Source organism: Cydia amplana, chromosome 15 (genome assembly GCF_948474715.1).
Source record: "Cydia amplana chromosome 15, ilCydAmpl1.1, whole genome shotgun sequence".
NCBI lineage: Eukaryota > Metazoa > Arthropoda > Insecta > Lepidoptera > Tortricidae > Cydia > Cydia amplana.
In genome coordinates this window covers 11,046,278-11,066,751 of record NC_086083.1, presented here as the reverse complement: position 1 = coordinate 11,066,751, position 20,474 = coordinate 11,046,278, and the positions used below count along the sequence as shown (strand labels likewise).

General features: G+C 43.2%; 1 protein-coding gene across 1 annotated transcript in view; it reads left to right on the top strand.

Annotated features, from left to right (window-relative positions):
- Positions 1–20,474, top strand: part of LOC134654586 (myotubularin-related protein 13) — a 97,763-nt gene that overhangs the window by 65,617 nt on the left and 11,672 nt on the right. The window contains exons 19-29 of the mRNA XM_063510055.1: positions 1,620–1,788; positions 2,368–2,510; positions 3,286–3,443; positions 4,090–4,244; positions 5,107–5,272; positions 6,327–6,458; positions 7,014–7,119; positions 7,510–7,649; positions 9,445–9,578; positions 11,113–11,317; positions 20,088–20,223. Of these exons, the coding sequence (XP_063366125.1) occupies positions 1,620–1,788; positions 2,368–2,510; positions 3,286–3,443; positions 4,090–4,244; positions 5,107–5,272; positions 6,327–6,458; positions 7,014–7,119; positions 7,510–7,649; positions 9,445–9,578; positions 11,113–11,317; positions 20,088–20,223 (1,644 nt within the window). The remainder of the gene's footprint in view (positions 1–1,619; positions 1,789–2,367; positions 2,511–3,285; positions 3,444–4,089; positions 4,245–5,106; positions 5,273–6,326; positions 6,459–7,013; positions 7,120–7,509; positions 7,650–9,444; positions 9,579–11,112; positions 11,318–20,087; positions 20,224–20,474) is intronic.

Genomic DNA, 20,474 nt, shown 5'->3' with positions numbered 1-20,474 from the left:
AAGGTACCACCCCTGCATACAATTATCTATCTGGTCGGACCTTTTCTCTGCAGCTGACTGTACACCTATAAAAATGGTTGTCCCTGCTGTAATTTTATACCGGTACCGTACTTTGTATTTCAACCGGTATAGTTTTACCTTCAAAACGAACCGGTATTGATAAATAATAACGGTACCATACCGCTTATACCGTAAAGAAAGCATGATGCAGTCTCTGCTTTGCACAATTATTGTGTGGACAAAATTCTTATAATCACCGAAACATACATACCTACGCACATAATGTCATTGAAATAAAACATTGTTATTTTATAGTAAATTTATATAATACTCGATATATACACATAACAATAACCAGACCGCAGCGGTATTAGCCTGTAAGCTTCATCTCTTGTCTCCAAATCCGCAAAAACTAGTTAGTACTAAATGCTGGTCTTGCTGTTATTTTATTCTTGAAGATTATGGCTTGTTTCTTGATTATTGAGAACAGCACGTAATCGCACACATATAGACGGAACGAACGGCAACAAAGTAGGTGTAGACACTAAGACTTTCAGGTATTAAACGAATTACGCTTCGTATTAATAGGTAAGTAATATTTAAATGAATATATAATATTCTCTAACGTAAATACAAGATTACAATTGACATCAAATGTCATTGACGTACAGAATTCATATACTTTTTTTTAATGACGCAAAATTGATACCAGCATAATGAAAATCAATCCCAATCAGTAAAACGAGTCTTTAAACTTTTTTCATTTTAAGCGGGTTTTGAAGGAACAAGTTACTTAAATTCAATTGTAATCGTATTGTTTTAGGATAGTTTACTGCTGTTTTCGATCGTTACGACCTGTAAATAACAACAAATCAAATTTTAAATAAATTAATTTACCCTATTTTTTGAAATACAATTTATCTACTGGTATACATTTTCGTATGCGTATATGATGAAATGTCTAAATAATGTCAAAAACGAGCTACGACGAAGTACACGTCTGCTTCGATCCAAGGCCAGCGGCCATCTGACTCGAAGAAGAATTTTGAGTGATGTCGTCAATGTATGGAAATTGTACGAAAGTTTACATTTGGGATTGAATTTCTGTGTTGTATTTGTGAGTAAAAATATAAGTAGATAATAATTTGTTAGTTTAGTTATCTAGCTTTCAAAATCACACAACAACTCAATTACTGTTAAAGGCAAAACTGTAATGCGTGTTGCTCAAACGGAACTCCATATTTTGATTTTTGGATACTTTTAGTGTCGATTTGTAGAGAATTACAGCAAATAAAAAATATTATGCCGTGAAGAGCCGGTACACGGCTTCTTCGTGAACAAATTTACGTATAATTTAATGCAGTTATTAAACATTTCTTGAACAAATTGATTGCACAAAGTGAGCTCTAAATCGAAAACGTCATATACCGTCCCCTTAAGTTTTGAAGGAGGAAACAGTCGAGTACAGAAACCTCGATTTTTGAGATTTTTACGCAGGATTTTTCACCTTGTCCTTATCGCACTAGTTTTAAGAGCCGCTTCCGTCAGCGAGACAGGTATATTTACCTAAAATATTTAAATCTCAGCTCCTGTTTCGTCTTAACGATGATGTGTTGCAGCCGCGTATAGTGGCCCCGTGGCTGGTGCCGGGAGAGGCGGTGTCGGGCGCGGCGCTGCGCTGCTGCCTGGCGGCGGACGGCCGCGCGGCGCCGCTGCTGCCCGCCGAGGGCGCGCTGTTCCTCACCAACTACCGGCTAGTGTTCCGCGGCGCGCCGCTCGACCCCTTCGGTGAGTGTGTTCATGTGTGTGTGTGTGTGTGTGTGTGTGTGTGTGTGTGTGTGTTTGCTAGCACCCGAGGCCGTCAAATAATCTTCATAATAAAAATCAAATCTTATGGCTTGCTAAGTATCCTCCTCGCCAGGCCAGTGCTTCGTGGCCGGGTTAGGTAAGTGTTGGTTATATAGCGTACTAGCGGTCTTGACAGCGGTAGAAAGATCGAGGTAATCGACTAACCAAAGGGAGTTGAACGCGGCGGTGACTGAGACATATTCGTGAACGGTTACTGTTTGTACCTTTGTAGTGATATGTTTGTTCAAGTTTGCTTAGTTGTAACTATAGTGTAAAGCTGCAAATCAACCTACTAGAGTCTATTCGGAATGAGAAGAGTCGTGTAATGTATTGGGCCCCATACATTCCACGACTCTTTCCGCACAGACTCTACATAACAATGTATAACTTGAAATAGTAGCAGAACTCTCTTTCCAAGAAAATTTTAGTGGAAAAAATATAGTTGATGAACTTGTTACAAGTTACCATTTATTGCTTGTTGAACACGTTTCCAACGTCCTAATATCCTCGTATTTTCAGCATGCGAACAAACAGTCGTGCGGTCGTTCCCTTTATGCGCGCTGACGCGTGAGAAAGCTGTGCGCACGCACTATCTACCGCACTTGGAGCACTCACCGCAGGAGGGGCTGCAGCTACGCTCTGCCACCTTCCAGCTTATCAAGGTCAGTACTAAATACCACTACATTGTAAGTGTAAGTCCTGAGTGGACGCTCGAGTTGGGCGTGAAGCGGGGCGGGGCGTGCGGCGTGCATATTAAACAAATGCAAACGTATAGGAGCGGCCTTAGTGCACGCTGCTCAAATCACTTGGGAGCTCGACGCCACGCTGCACGCCCCGCCGAACGCTTCGCTTCGAGCGTCCACTCAGGCCTTACACTAAGAGGAATTATCATAGCTAAGCATGTGTGGGAACACACTTTGATAGCTAAACCCACTACGCAGCGAAATTGAATCGGCGCTCGGGACGCGCGGGGAGTTTGGCGTCCATGTATGTTCTCACGAGCCCCGCCACTTCTTTCTGTACCATTATTGTGTGAACACGTACAATAAATATATAATTAGTACTTCTGATTTTCAATGGGTCACCACCTAGTCTCCTAGACCTTGAGCGTGCGATATCAAGACTACAAGTCGCACACATGTATTACTGAACAAATTAGAGATGTGTCTTACTTCTACTGAAGTGTAATTACAACTTCACTTTTACTAGATAACATGGCGACCCTGCCGACTATTTAAATACCATCATTTCAAATTAACCCCTCGTCTGTTGTATATCATAAGGATCCTGACCAAATAACTGGTAAGTTTTTCTATACGGCATGACCGAGATTTGGATACCCAAGATTTTTTACCACCACAAATATACAAAAGGTTAAAAGCAGATCGTATACCAACCAAAAATGTTCACCACACTCTTACAATTTGACACGTACAGGTTGTACTAGACGAAGAAGTGAGCTCGGAACAACTAGACGTGTTTCGCAAGGCGTTAGCGAGACTGCGGCACCCGCAGCACGCGACGCACCACTTCGCGCTCGCGCCGCGCGCCATGCCGCCTCCGCCCGGCCCGGTGCCCAAGCACCACACACTCAGGTGACATGTTTAACCTTTTGGACGCCAATGACCGATATATCCGCACCGTAGGTTCGACGCCAAAGACCGATTAATCGGTCACAGACCACAGAGCAACATAGACCTACGTGCATATGCATAAAGTTCAATTTCAGTTTTGAGACTTCGGTGACGTGGCGTCAGCGTGACAGCTTTTGTGTTTGACACGGCGTCGAAAAGGTTAAGGGCATATCCGGTACCGTGTTCTGATTAGGAAAACGTATTTTTTTTTATTGACACAATTGTTTATTTCTATGGCCAAAAGCCATAAAATTGTCAAATACCTAATTTTTGTAACCTTTTATATGTAATTATGTACATAAGCCATATGGATAGACATTTTTCCCAAACCCTCACCCTACCCCTACCCTACTTGATCTGTGAGGCAGTTAATGCTCCCCTACCACTACCACACAGCCATGCGGCAATATAGACATTGCTCACAGTATAGAAAGGCGTAATTTTGCAGGAATGACATTGTCCAACGCTACTCCTCGAAGCGGTGTGCAACCCGGTGTGTTTCATATAATAATAACTGAAATGGCCCGAAATGAACAAACACCGAACAAATGGAACAGCCTAAAACCAATAACTTCTAAAACTAATGCTTTACACATGTTTTTTTCAGGGGCTTCGCAAAGAAGACCTTACTAAAGACGGCCCGACGGGCGGGCCTCAAGCCGAAACCGTCCAAGCGGCAGAAGTACGTGCTACCCTCTGCGTCCGCGCGGTCGTTGACCTCGCCGCCGCTCATGTCGTCGTTGTCTGCTGATACGCTCTCATGTGAGTATTATTTGAACGAATAGTTACAATCCCTAAAAAATATCTTGCTGTAGTTGTTTAACCCTTTGACTGCCAAAGACGTCGGTGTACAGTCACCAGCAATAATATGTTACACAACGAAGGCCGCAAAAATATCTGACACGATCTTATTTGAAGAGCCATAAGAGCGTGTCACATATTTTTGCGGTCTTCGAAGAGTAACATATTATTGCAGGTGACTGTTCCGATAAGGTTTATGATGACGCGCCGCGCACGACAGGCGTGGCGTTCAAATGGTTGAAAACAAACTAAAACAGGAATTTGGCATAAAATAAATAAACCAAATAAACTAGGTCTATATTTTTGGTGTGTGATGCGCTGTGCCCAGTCACCCGCATAGTCAGAACAGTTTAGGTAAAACCACGGAAAATTTGCTTGACTGAGTTTCAAGTTGAAACTCAGTCAAGCTGAAATTGAACGTAGTTTACAAATGCAAATACAAATGCATTTATTTCATTACTTTTTACATCAGTTTTTAGGTATAATATAAGGGTTAGGTAGGTAATTAGTCCATCTTAGGTACATGAAGTAAGTAGGTAAGTATTTATCTAAACATTGTGCAAAAAATTGTGTAAGTAATGAAAAAGGTGAAAGGTGGTTTATGTTTTTTTTTTAACCTAAATTTCTTTCCAGTTAATCCAAAATTTACTTCATTTTCAACAATATCAATAATTTGTGCGTAATACGAAACTGTCTAACTTATTTTCAATAATGAATTCGCATATTTCGAAAATCAGAACGATTTTTCTATATTTAAAATCCGCACGATTGTCAAAAATGAGTGACAATCAAGCATGCAAGTTGACACGGATGTCGGTCTCAGTGGAGGAGCTGGAGCTGGCGGGCGCGGAGCCGGCGGAGGTGCCGGCGGCGCGCACGCTGGAGCGCGTGCGCGAGCGGGCCTACGCGCGCGATTGGGCGCGCCTCGGCCTCGCCGCGCCGCCCTTCCGCCTCACCCACACCAACGCCGTCTACACGCTGTGCCGGAGGTATGTGCTAGGAGTGGCGGGGTCGCCATGTGACGTGGAGGAGCTGGAGCCGGCGGAGGTGCCGGCGGCGCGCACGCTGGAGCGCGTGCGCGAGCGGGCCTACGCGCGCGACTGGGCGCGCCTCGGCCTCGCCGCGCCGCCCTTCCGCCTCACCCACACCAACGCCGTCTACACGCTGTGCCGGAGGTATGTGCTAGCAGTGGCGGGGTCGCCATGTGACGTGGAGGAGCTGGAGCCGGCGGAGGTGCCGGCGGCGCGCACGCTGGAGCGCGTGCGCGAGCGGGCCTACGCGCGCGACTGGGCGCGCCTCGGCCTCGCCGCGCCGCCCTTCCGCCTCACCCACACCAACGCCGTCTACACGCTGTGCCGGAGGTATGTGCTAGCAGTGGCGGGGTCGCCATGTGACGTGGAGGAGCTGGAGCCGGCGGAGGTGCCGGCGGCGCGCACGCTGGAGCGCGTGCGCGAGCGGGCCTACGCGCGCGACTGGGCGCGCCTCGGCCTCGCCGCGCCGCCCTTCCGCCTCACCCACACCAACGCCGTCTACACGCTGTGCCGGAGGTATGTGCTAGCAGTGGCGGGGTCGCCATGTGACGTGGGGGCGCTGAGATAAAACACTTAGTGCCAGGTGCACCATCCGCACTTGACAGACTGATCGACGTCACTCAGCGCGTCACGGCGGTTCTCTATGAAAGTTTCTATACAATAAAATTTAGCGAACTCTTTAACGATGACAAACACTTTGGTGCAACCGACCCTTAGTCGACGAAATTATGAGTGTAATCTGACGTATATAATACGCTCGTACGCCTGTTTGTCCGTGTATATGTGAAACTGTGTATTTTGGGATTCTCAGAAGGCAAAAATAAACATCCCGCTTGATTTTTCCTTAATATTGCTCTCTCTTATTCTTAAAACCCATTTTTATTAAACAATCATCCCTATTTTACATTGAAAGGTTGTTCAACAAAAGTCACACACCAGAAGACGAGAATTTATGTGTTCCTATGAACCTAGTTCTCTAGACCCAAGATTAACGCTTCACTATTTCATCCAGTTACCCAGCAGTGTTCCCCGTACCTGAGTGCGTCGGCGACGAGTCCCTCCGAAGAGTCGCGCGATGCTACCGACAAACCCGCCTGCCGTGCCTCACCTGGCGACATCCGAGAACGCATGCGTTACTAGCCAGGTACTTATCTCTACTTAAAGGTTCCGTCACTCAGGCGCGTTTTCCGGGCGGGGCGTGAGCGGGGCGCGTCGCTTTTACATAAAAACGCTCACGCCCCGCCCGGAAAACGCGCCTGTGTGACGGAACCTTAAGTGATGATTTCTATAAGCCAGCGCACTGCTAGTGCGAGCTACGCGCTGCTACCGAAGCCGATAACGCGAGTAAACCGAAAATCACCCACGAACAGAGAATCCGCCTAGTTGGTTACTGGCAATGAATGTGTTACATGCATTTTTTTATATTTTTTTTTTAAATACTAATGAAACTTTTCTAGCAATGGGCTTGGCCGGTCAAGTATTTAGCAGATGGCGCCATCATTGCTGGCCCTGTTATTCCCTAGAATTGTGTAAAATTTTTGTTTTTTAATGCCCTGGATGCCAGCCCTTTAAGCCAAATCTCATAGAAAAAGGGGCAAGCAACGATGGCGCCATCTATGCAATCCTTTGACAGTTGCCAACCCCATTCATCTTGACTTTATCAGTCCATAGAATAGTAACTAATAAATGATTCCTACAGATCAGCGGCGCCGCACCACAAAGGCGTCATGGGCATGCTGAAAGGCAGCCACCAGACGCAAGGCGCCGCGCAGAGCGGCACTGAAACCACCTCTAGCTTAGAACAGGTAAAAATGTACCTTGTTTCATATACAATACCATCATATACAGACAAAATGACCGTTTTCATTGTTCTTGTCTGTATCATTGACGTATATCTCAGGACTCGCCTTACGGGCAATAAGAATGGGGTATAAATGGGGCCAGTACAGCGGTGTGACACCGCTACAACGCGATTGGTTGATGAGTTCGCATCACTCGCGCGATTGGTCGCAACTAGTTACGTTAGACTGCACGATTGGCTCGAATTCGTGAGTGACATCGCTGAACTTGTACCATATGTACGTAAGGCCCGTTCTGAGATATACGTCAATGGTCTGTATACTAACTACACTGCACTCTCATGTGTTCAATTTTACATCTAGTGAAAATGTGTATTGACGTACGTTCGGTTTCAGGAACGATACTTGGCAACGCTGGTAGCTTGTACGCCAGCGTCGCGTGGCGAGCTCGAAGATTCAAGTCTCAGTTTAGATTCGTTACTACTCACGGAGGAACCCACGCATACGCCGCTGCTCAACAAACCCGGTACCATGGGGTGAGTGTACGCCTACTTGCGAAATCGTAAGGTTTTGTACACACAATCAAAAGTTAAGACAAGTGGGCAGAGAGAGAACGAGCTTTGATCTTGGAGGATACAACTAAACGGAGTAGCCATTAACAGGCTTTCCCCTCTGTCGAAAATAGGCGGCCAACGGTCATACACAATGTATGGACTGACGTTTATCTGACATGGCTATTTTTACGTTACGCATACATTTGACGTTCCCCTCCCCCGCAAAAATCGGCAGACTGTTTTGTACAGAAAATTACAGACATGGCGTCTCCGTTTGATTATATCCTCCAAGGCTTTGATAGTCATTATCAGGGATGTTGCAGATGCAGATTTTTTGACATCCGCGGATGCGGATGCGGATGCGGATTTTTAAAGGCTCACATCCGCGGATGCGGATGCGTATGCGGATGTCAAGATTAGGTACTTAGAAAAACGTCAAATATTACATTTTTAGCATTTTTTTTATTAATAAAAACCAAACGTTTAGTATTTGAGCAAGAATATAGGTGCGTTATATTTAATAAACAGTAACTTCGCCGACTTTTCTGGATCTAGACGATTTCGTTATAGGTAATGACGAAATTACCTAGCACTTAAGATCGGTTTTCCTAGGATAGCGGTGCCGTCATATAGCGGCCGTCTCCATACTAAATAATACGGCTAAATATGGATGTCGTAGTATTTGTATGGAGACGGCCGCTATATGACGGCACCGCTATCGGAGGAAACCAAAGCTTTACGCCGCCGCTAAGACGTTCCTGTACCGACTTGTTCGACATCCGCATCCGCATAAGCTCCGCATCGATTTTATGCGGATGCGGATGCAGATGCGGATGTTGAAAATAATACGAATGTTCCGCGGTTGCGGATGCGGATGTTCGCAACATCCCTGGTCACTTGAACAAATTTATCTTATCAACCGACTAATTGAATTCGTTGTACTGTCGCCACCAGATACATCGGAGCGGCTAAGGCGCTCACAAATATCTGAACACGCCTCTATTGTCACTGACAATTTGTCAGGGCGTTAGAGTGCGTGTTCAGATATTGTGAACATCTTGGCCGCTCCGATATACCTGATGGCGACTGTACCTAAGAGTGGTATTCCACCTGTCCAATTTATTTGTTCAATGTCATTGCGTCTCGCTCTCTATGTAAGATAAAATATGTATTGGACAGATGGATTACCACCTTAAGTAGTCGGCAATATAATAAAATTCCCATGCCAAATTCTCGCACTGCCTAAATGAGCCTTTATTAAACGGTTCTGCTGAGGCGCGAATCAACAGCGTACCGATTAAAAATACAAATTCAATGTCTTTAATGTCAAAATATACAATACAAAATAAAAACTAAAAATACATAACTTACACTAAATTAAAAAGTATACAGGATGTTTCCTGTAACAGAAGCAATAAATTAAACTGTAGGCTGTACTCCTCAAACTGACCAACATTTGTTCAGCAACTTTTGAAAATAACTCATGTTTTGATTTTTATTACACTTAAGTTTATTCTACGACGCAATGTATTCTAAATTTTGTTATGTTTAAAGCGTGACAAGGCAATGTCAAACACACTGATATCAGCGTACATTGAAGGCAATATTTATTCTGTATGAAAAAGAGCAAGTCAAAAGGATTCATAATTTTTAAAAGTTGCTGAACAAATGTTGGTCAGTTTGAGGAGTACAGCCTTTAGTTTAATTTATTACTCCTGTATACAAATGTCAAAGTAATCTTTACGAATATCAAATGTAATTATTGTTTATGTTCCAGAGCGGCCACACGAGGCTCTGGCGGTGCGGGCGGAGCGCGACACTTCGGCCGCTGGGGCTCGCTGAAGGGCCGGCAGCCCTCCAGCCTCGAGCTGTACCAACGGCAGCGCCTTTCCACAGCCGACGTCGATTCTGGTAATAGGGATGATGACACATGTTGAATTTTATAACAAAATCTAGTAAAATAGATAGCAAACGAGCAATTTGTCACAATAATGTGGATATTAAAATAAAATATTGAAAAATTACAAAATTACAGGACCTGAAAGTTTCAAAATTTAAGTTTTTTTTAATGTCCAAAAACGATAAAAGTAAGGGTACCATTCGATTCCTTACATTTCATCCAAAAAAATATTGTGTAGCAACTATATAGATAAACGCAATATTTCACCGACAAAAACGCAATTTTCTTGTTTTGTCCATACTACAAGATGGGCGATGACGTCACGGCCTCTGGCCGTTTTGTATAGGGCGTTTCGCGAGTGAAGTGCGACTGTCGGACTTTGACTACAATTTCTGACTTTTGTGTTACTTTAATGCAATGGGTCCCATATAGACATTTGATCCTAAAAACAAACCCGATCGATTGATACCATAAAAAAAAATAGTCATGTAGCCTATTGTAACAGATCTTATAATGGGATCCTACTCAAAATGTCTTTTGTGACTGTAAAACACTAGCGACCCGCCCATAGATGGTAGGATCCTATAGATATGCGTCCGTGAGGGAGAAAACATAGGCAACGCGACACTATGATTGGTCGAATTTATTTGTTGCCCATCATAATCCATACTAATTTATGGTGGGGAATAAAAAAATGTGAGACTGTGACAAAGGACAAACAATAATAGCGCTTTCTCTGCTACTCCTACTGAAAGATACATAAGTCTATCGCGTTCGGTCTTTCCCCCCACCCCTCATGCCTGATCCAGTTAAAATACTAGATTTATGGACCACCCGGCTTCGCACGGCCTCCAAAAAAACCGCATCAAAACTTGTTTTATATTATGTAGTGATGTAGAATCTATAACAACTAAGATCTACTACAATATACCTGTTCGAGCATCAATATTTAAGCAGCTGATTTGGAATAATATTTGGATTAAAAAATATTATTTTGAAGTCCACTTCATTACATAGTATAAATCTAAGTCGCTTCCCGCTGTCTGTCTGTCCCTATGTATGCTTAGATCTTTAAAACTACGCAACGGATTTTGATGCGTTTTTAGGGTTCCGTACCCAAAGGGTAAAAACGGGACCCTATTACTAAGACTCCGCTGTCCGTCCGTCCGTCCGTCTGTCACCAGGCTGTATCTCACGAACCGTGATAGCTAGACAGTTGAAATTTTCACAGATGATGTATTTCTGTTGCCGCTATAACAACAAATAATAAAAACAGAATAAAATAAAGATTTAAGTGGGGCTCCCATACAACAAATGTGATTTTTACTTGTTTTGCTCTATTTTTTTGCTTGTTTTGCTCTATTTTTTGTTGATGGTGCGGAACCCTCCGTGCGCGAGTCCGACTCGCACTTGGCCGGTTTTTTTTTAATAGATAGATTCAAGAGGAAGGTTTATGTATAATTTGTTAACCCGTGCGAAGCCGGGGCGGGTCGCTAGTGTCATAATCTTATAATATTTCTTACATCATTTTGTTGACGTTGCCAGTTTCGGGCGAGGGCGCGGGCTACGTGCGCCGCGCGTCCCTCTACATCGTGACGGAGAAGGGGCTGAGCGTGGCCACGGCCGGCGGCTGCGAGCCCGTCCCGGCCGAGTACCCCGACGGCCGCGCCGCGCGCCACGCCTTCAAGAAGCTGCTGCGAGCGGCCGCGCCGTCCGCGCAGGCCGCGCCCAACGATCCCGGCTTCCACAGGTACCCTTTTCAGACGATTAACCATAGAGAAATACAGTAAGACAAGACTGCTCACTCCATACATCAGTTTTGGTACCCCGACGGCCGCGCCGCGCGCCACGCCTTCAAGAAGCTGCTGCGAGCGGCCGCGCCGTCCGCGCAGGCCGCGCCCAACGATCCCGGCTTCCACAGGTACCCTTTTCAGACGATTAACCATAGAGAAATACAGTAAGACAAGACTGCTCACTCCATACATCAGTTTTGGTACCCCGACGGCCGCGCCGCGCGCCACGCCTTCAAGAAGCTGCTGAGAGCGGCCGCGCCGTCCGCGCAGGCCGCGCCCAACGATCCCGGCTTCCACAGGTACCCTTTTCAGACGATTAACCATAGAGAAATACAGTAAGACAAGACTGCTCACTCCATACATCAGTTTTGGTACCCCGACGGCCGCGCCGCGCGCCACGCCTTCAAGAAGCTGCTGAGAGCGGCCGCGCCGTCCGCGCAGGCCGCGCCCAACGATCCCGGCTTCCACAGGTACCCTTTTCAGACGATTAACCATAGAGAAATACAGTAAGACAACTGCTCACTCCATACATCGGTTTTGGTACCCCGACGGCCGCGCCGCGCGCCACGCCTTCAAGAAGCTGCTGAGAGCGGCCGCGCCGTCCGCGCAGGCCGCGCCCAACGATCCCGGCTTCCACAGGTACCCTTTTCAGACGATTAACCATAGAGAAATACAGTAAGACAAGACTGCTCACTCCATACATCAGTTTTGGTACCCCGACGGCCGCGCCGCGCGCCACGCCTTCAAGAAGCTGCTGCGAGCGGCCGCGCCGTCCGCGCAGGCCGCGCCCAACGATCCCGGCTTCCACAGGTACCCTTTTCAGACGATTCAACTATAGAGAAATACAGTAAGACAAGACTGCTCACTCCATACATCAGTTTTGGTACCCCGACGGCCGCGCCGCGCGCCACGCCTTCAAGAAGCTGCTGCGAGCGGCCGCGCCGTCCGCCCCGGCCGCGCCTAACGATCCCGGCTTCCACAGGTACCCTTTTCAGACAAACCATAGAGAAATACAGTAAGACAAGACTGCTCACTCCATACATCAGTTTTGGTACCCCGACGGCCGCGCCGCGCGCCACGCCTTCAAGAAGCTACTGAGAGCGGCCGCGCCGTCCGCGCAGGCCGCGCCCAACGATCCCGGCTTCCACAGGTACCCTTTTCAGACGATTAACCATAGAGAAATACAGTAAGACAAGACTGCTCACTCCATACATCAGTTTTGGTACCCCGACGGCCGCGCCGCGCGCCACGCCTTCAAGAAGCTGCTGCGAGCGGCTGTAGTGGGTGCGCTACGCGTACACTCACGTAAACTCACACTCCCTTAGTTTAGCCCTATATAAGCTTTTACATGACGTTATTCAAGACATTATAGATCGATACTCCAAGCAAGTTGTTTCATTCACGTCCCACATCACATGGCGATCCTGCCAGTGCGGCCTTGCGCTGCACTGGCGGCGCGCCGCGCCAGGCAGAGAACCAAAAGCAAAATTCATCATTAAATTAAATATGAAAAATAATTTATGGACAATTGTGATAACTATAAACAATAGTGAAATTGACAGTGGACAAATTTAAATACTGCGAAGTGGAATTAACTATTAACTACTATTAAAATCCGTGGAACTGTTTGAACACTTATAGTGAATTGGTTGCTGGAACTTTACTTCATTAATTTGTGCTTTGATAAACTAGTGACAATGGACAGTTGGACACATTTCATTAAGTTATTACTAGATTTACAGTCATAAAAAGACGAAGTGCGTGAACAGTGACTCTCCTTCGATCGTGAAATAAATTTGTTATTTTGAGAAAGTGTAAAATCTTAACTACTGGTGACTTATGGACAAAAATTTGGATGGACAGAAAATAACGGTTAAAGATGGTCTATTTCAAAGTTATGTAATAAAAAGGCGGGATTTGTAGTGATGGTGTTGGTATGCTGCTGGGCGTTGTTCGTGTCGTGAGGCCGAAGGATGGGTGCTAAATAGAAATAAAAAGGATCGGCACAGACGACGAGAAATCCATCATGTTAAAATGAAAGAGTGCTTTATTGATATAGTTATAATTTCGTAGATTTTTTTTCCTGTTCTGAAGTTGTATTCCTAAAATGTGTAATACCCAAAGTTATGTAGTTAGTTGTTATGTAGTAAAAAAAAAAATAGGTATTCTAGCAAGTTATTTGGCTTAAGGGTATAGGTAGGTACATGACATACTTTCATCCTTGACAAATATGGCACATGACGGCGGCGCGTGCACTCCATACAAGGATTCGCAGGCGTCGTCTGTTATTTCATCTCAAGTTTCATAGTCTTCGTACACAGATTTAGATCATTTAAAATTTATTGTAATAAAATTAAATTTAAAGATTAATAAGTATAAGAGGTCTAATCATTTTATTAAAACAACGGTATGTGTGATAAAAATACATTTATTTGGCACAATGAATATAATCTCTTTGAGCCTGATTAACCACACGCACGCGACAGTAGGTATACACTTAGACACATACTATAATTATTATCTCGGGTTCTCACAAAACAAAACGAACTGACCTGCTCACAATTCAAATACCTTCTACCATTTTTAATATTGATCGACCTTATCGTTCGAACGTCACCCCCACGAATGATCGTTCAATATTTAAGATGGAGGGATCGATCACGTGACCATTCACGTGATCGATCATTACAAATACTTTTAAAAGTCACTTAGCTTATTTAATCTAGAAAAATGTTTTATAAGTACTAAAAATCTATATAAACCACACAGTATCCTTACAGCTCGGCCATCCTGCTAGAGCAAGTCCCTTTGCTCATCTACAATTACCATTCGATTAAATGTTAGATATACTGGTTTTATAACAGTATATTACAAAATAAAGTATATTTTAACTAAGTTATACGAATTTATATGATCACTTTATTTATTAGCATTCATTTAATTATTTTTAATGAACTCATTGAACAACGTCAAGAAAGCCTAATCAATAGCACTTATATAACACATAATAATCAAACAACATAATGTTATTATATTTTAGGATTTCTATTAGTACACACACACCTCTACCTAATTACAGATACAGATACAATTGAAAATTCGAACTTACAATAGTGCAATATTAATTAAAAAATTATCAATTTATCTAAATTACCTATGTCCTAGATCCTAGACTAACAGCCATGCAAATTAGCCATGATGATTACTCAGACCCATTTGGACTTTCGGTGTCGTCACTGCCAAATTCGGAACTACTTACTTACTTTACCATGCTTGTTATCAAACACAACCAAGATTTTAATTTATTTATCGCACTTATGTTTTCATAACGATGGTTGCCCTTTTCCGTGTTAGTGGTGTATCTTCGACTACTTAGCGGTCGTTAGGAAGGCATCTAATAATCCTATACGGTCCCTGGTATTTGCTACCCAATTTTGATTTACCACCACTCGGCACTTCTCTCCTAACGCTCACTAGGTCCGTGATTAATCTAACGGGTGTTCCAAAATAGCTCATGTAGTCGCGGAAGACCTTCACCGTTGTTGAGGTCTTTGTATTTCGAACAGGCTAGATGTTAATGAATTTAGAAAAGCTGTCATTTATAACAAGGAGGTAATCACCGTGAGGGTCTCTAGTTCAAATGAATGCGAACGTTGCTTATCTGGTTTAGTTTTCCCGCTAAAGTACGAGACTGGCTTAAAAGGGCCTTCGTCACTTTTTTTTTTGGAAAAGCAACTGAGTCTTACGTTTCGGGTCATAAATATTGAGAATAGATCTAGATATTAGTTTTCCCTTTAATGAGTTGAATGCATCATCCTGGTCACTGATTCTGGTCACTTCCATTCATTGCCTTTCTTCAGCATGTCTGTCAGTGGTCTGCGTATCACAGCTAAGTCACGTACAAACCTGCTGAAAGTGACTGAACTTGTGAATATTTCAAATGTTTTGATATTGTGTAGAGTTTCATTAGAAACGACCTGAAACGATATTTCAGGCTGCTGAAAGGCAGGATCCCACTTCTGAGATATAAGAGGTCTAATCATTTTATTAAAACAACGGTATGTGTGATAAAAATACATTTATTTGGCACAATGAATATAATCTCTTTGAGCCTGATTAACCACACGCACGCGACAGTAGGTATACACTTAGACACATACTATAATTATTATCTCGGGTTCTCACAAAACAAAACGAACTGACCTGCTCACAATTCAAATACCTTCTACCATTTTTAATATTGATCGACCTTATCGTTCGAACGTCACCCCCACGAATGATCGTTCAATATTTAAGATGGAGGGATCGATCACGTGACCATTCACGTGATCGATCATTACAAATACTTTTAAAAGTCACTTAGCTTATTTAATCTAGAAAAATGTTTTATAAGTACTAAAAATCTATATAAACCACACAGTATCCTTACATAAGTAACACTTAAATTATATGTTTCAAGTTTCAGATTTAAAAATATGACAGTTGGTATGTCACGTAATATGTTACGACTTTATCCATATACATTTAATGTTTAACTTTCATAGATTAAGTTTATTTTTACTTCGAATTTTAAATGTTTTTTTTAATGATGTTGTTTAATATTGTATCAGTCTAGACATTTTTTTTTATACACGGATTTGACATAAGAAACAAACAAAATAATGACTTTTATATTAATGGATATGACTTTTAAAATAAAATGAGGTATTATAAAGAATAATATTGAATTGAATTAGGATTAGGAACAGAGTTTGCGGGTATTCGGTATGTTTAAAGTAAAGTTTAATGTTGGATTTCAAGGGTTGAATTAAAAGGTCTGTAAATATGTTTGTAACTGTGTGTATGGAAAGTCCTAAAGAAAGTTTGGTTTTTGATTGTTTTATGAGTAAAATGGAATTTGTTTGTTATTAGAAAAGTGCGTTAGCAAAATGATTGGGAAAACTAAAACAGATAAATTTTTCAAAGGACGATTAGCCTGATCAACTAAGAGTTGCTGAAACTCTTATATGTTGCAGTTTTCATGGTGTATGTGGTTGATTTTTGAATGTGTTTCTTTTTGTGACAGTGAAATATGAAAGAAAATGAATAGAAATAAGTATACATATATACCTATCGCATCTTCGGTGGCCCGAGAGGCGGCCTTGAGCGGTTAGGTTAGCAAGGGTACGCCAGGATACAAGGCAGGCACGGAATCCTTGGAGGTCTGACCATGATTCGATCGAGCATCAATCGTGGAGACTCCTTGGACACATGGAAGGATATGATGTAAGGAAGTGTTAAAAGAACTGCCTGAATGTGAATATAAATAAATAGTATGTGTGCGCGCTTAAAAATAAAATTTCCTTGTATCCTGAGTAAATAAATAGATATATTATTGTAGGTCGGCCGACCACAAATGTAAATGCGTTGTGTACCCTTGCCGTAAAAGAGATGCACGCTTTAGATGCACACTTTATGAAATAATTTAGTAAATATATGTAAATGATGAAAGTACTGACGTGTTTAACTAGTGAGTAGGTATACCTAAATGAAATGAACTTAAAAATAAATGCTTGCAAGAACCATGATATGACAAGATAAATTAATGAAAAAGAAACTACGTACGAAAAATAACAAACATGGACTATTTTTTTTATTGTATTTCTTAGTATTCTTTTTTTAATATTGATTTTTGAACTTTTACTTGATATAAAAATGTTTTCTTATAAGTATTATGAATTTTCTTTGTGTGAATTTAAAATTATTTTATCGAATATAATTATGCTAAAAATAAGCGATACATATTATGTAAAAGTTTCGTTTCGTCATCAAGGCACGAATTTGTAATTAAGTGATTATATTATAAAATTAAGTACTTATGCGTGCTTCAATTGTAATCATCATGTTTACGCGTTATAGAAATACCTATTCCAGAGTAGTTTACATAAACATACGATATTTCTTTTATTGATATTACATAAGTACTTACCTAAAAAAAAAAATGTTTATATTGAGAATTTCAAAATTAGAAACTTTTCGTTTGTGTTACTTATCTTAATGTCTTATTTTAATTTTTTATTATATAAAATTACAACCATGAATTATTGAACCATAAATGTTACAGGTCAAATAAAAAAAAATAGATTATATTATATTACGGTAATCATTTTTTTTTCTCAAGGAATGGAGATGTAGTGGGTGCGCTACGCGTACACTCACGTAAACTCACACTCCCTTAGTTTAGCCCTATATAAGCTTTTACATGACGTTATTCAAGACATTATAGATCGATACTCCAAGCAAGTTGTTTCATTCAACGTCCCACATCACACGGCCGCGCCGTCCGTGCAGGCCGCACCCAACGATCCCGGCTTCCACAGGTACCCTTTTCAGACGATTCAACTATAGAGAAATACAGTAAGACAACTGCTCACTCCATACATCAGTTTTGGTACCCCGACGGCCGCGCCGCGCGCCACGCCTTCAAGAAGCTGCTGCGAGCGGCCGCGCCGTCCGCGCAGGCCGCGCCCAACGATTCCGGCTTCCACAGGTACCCTTTTCAGACGATTAACCATAGAGAAATACAGTAAGACAAGACTGCTCACTCCATACATCAGTTTTGGTACCCCGACGGCCGCGCCGCGCGCCACGCCTTCAAGAAGCTGCTGCGAGCGGCCGCGCCGTCCGTGCAGGCCGCACCCAACGATCCCGGCTTCCACAGGTACCCTTTTCAGACGATTCAACCATAGAGAAATACAGTAAGACAAGACTGCTCACTCCATACATCAGTTTTGGTACCCCGACGGCCGCGCCGCGCGCCACGCCTTCAAGAAGCTGCTGAGAGCGGCCGCGCCGTCCGCGCAGGCCGCGCCCAACGATCCCGGCTTCCACAGGTACCCTTTTCAGACGATTAACCATAGAGAAATACGGTAAGACAACTGCTCACTCCATACATCGGTTTTGGTACCCCGACGGCCGCGCCGCGCGCCACGCCTTCAAGAAGCTACTGAGAGCGGCCGCGCCGTCCGCGCAGGCCGCGCCCAACGATCCCGGCTTCCACAGGTACCCTTTTCAGACGATTCAACTATAGAGAAATACAGTAAGACAACTGCTCACTCCATACATCAGTTTTGGTACCCCGACGGCCGCGCCGCGCGCCCCGCCTTCAAGAAGCTGCTGCGAGCGGCCGCGCCGTCCGCGCAGGCCGCGCCCAACGATCCCGGCTTCCACAGGTACCCTTTTCAGACGATTCAACTATAGAGAAATACAGTAAGACAACTGCTCACTCCATACATCAGTTTTGGTACCCCGACGGCCGCGCCGCGCGCCACGCCTTCAAGAAGCTGCTGCGAGCGGCCGCGCCGTCCGCGCAGGCCGCGCCCAACGATCCCGGCTTCTACAGGTACCCTTTTCAGACAAACCATAGAGAAATATAGTAAGACAACTGCTGCTCCATACATCAGTTTTGTTACCAAAATAGTTATTTGTTTTACAAGGTGGCAAAGTTTATATGTGTTCACGGCACGTCTATACCCGAGTATCTATATTAGCACGAGCGGTTAAACAACAACTTTGCCACCTTGTAAAACAAATAACTATTTTGGCAAGCGCAAGATTCCAAAATTGAACAACGAGCGTAGCGAGTGATTCGAAAAATGGAATCTTGAGCGTTGCGAGGGTTTCAAAGGGTTAAACAAAATTTGCCCCCGAGTGAAACACAAATTTTTTCACCACACCGACCCGAAGTAAATATTAAATGTAAAATATCAAACAAAATCAAACCAAATCAAATCCAAATGAATGTTATTAAATATTTATCATCCAAAATCATCATTTAAAAGTCAACTCAAAATTTGCATTTGATTACTTTGCCTCACATGTGAATGCAACTTTGCTATCAGTTTTTGAAGTGCAAAGTAAGCCTTTCCGAGCTTGTGTGGTGAAAAGACTATTATTTTCATAGTCGACATCTAGCATCGGGTAGCGGAATTATCAGTACTGCTACTTGACAATAGATGTAGCACCGACCGGAAAATCGAATGCTCAACAACATAAGACTGTCCGGTCGGTGCTACATGTGTTGTCAAGTAGCAGTACTACAAAAGGCTATGAAAATAATAGTCTTTTTGGTACCAAAACTGATGTATAGAGTGAGCAATCTATGTATTTTTTCTCTATAATTAAACTTAGTTCTCACGACAGAAAAAGGCATAGCAGCTTCTACAGGTACCGTCAGACCACTGAACTTAGTTCTTTATAGAGAACTAAACAGTCCTTGTGGCGAAAATAATCTTAACTTGGCTGATGCGCCGGCCCATCTTGGTTTCTAAGGGTATCATTACATCATTAGTCTACTGAACTCAAGTCAAATTGGAAAGAAAAACTCAGATTAAGACGACTGAGTTTTTGTCAAGTAGCGAAGGTGCGGGCGTTTAATAACATGACTTAGGATGACATTATTAATTATAGCTATTGCCCGCGACTTTGTCTGCGTGAAGTTAGTAATTTAGGTAGCTTATTTTTACCCAATCTGCTTTTTAACGATTCCCCATACAAACTTCTACCCCCGTTTTCACCCCCTTAAAGGGAGATTTTTGGGATAAAAACTACCATATGTCCTTCCTTCCCCGGGACTTAAACTATCTCCATACCAAATTTCAAGTAAATCTGTTCAGCGGTTTAAGCGTGAAGAGGTAACAGACAGACACACTTTCGCATTTATAATATTAGTATGGATTTTGTTCGCAGATTGGTGGAGGAATCAGGCTGGTTGTGGCAGTTACGGCAGCTGTTCCAGCTAGCTGGCTGCGTAGTGGACCTGCTGGATCTGCAAGGTTCATCTGTGTTGCTCTCGCTCGAGGACGGTTGGGACGTGGTGGCGCAGGTATTGTTGGTTACTGATCATTTTTAATCTTTATTGCAACGGGGTAAGGTCTATCAATGGTCACTGGCGGATTTATGGCTTGTTGGGTAGTCCCAACACTTTGTAAAAGGGTTGGGAATACCCGTGCCATTGCAATCTCAGGGTCGTTTACCAACAGTAAACTTGTTATTACAAACTCCCTATATACCTGTCAATATTCGGTGGTGAGTCGGGTTAGTTCAGGTCTAATTTGCAAGAAATATTTGAACCAT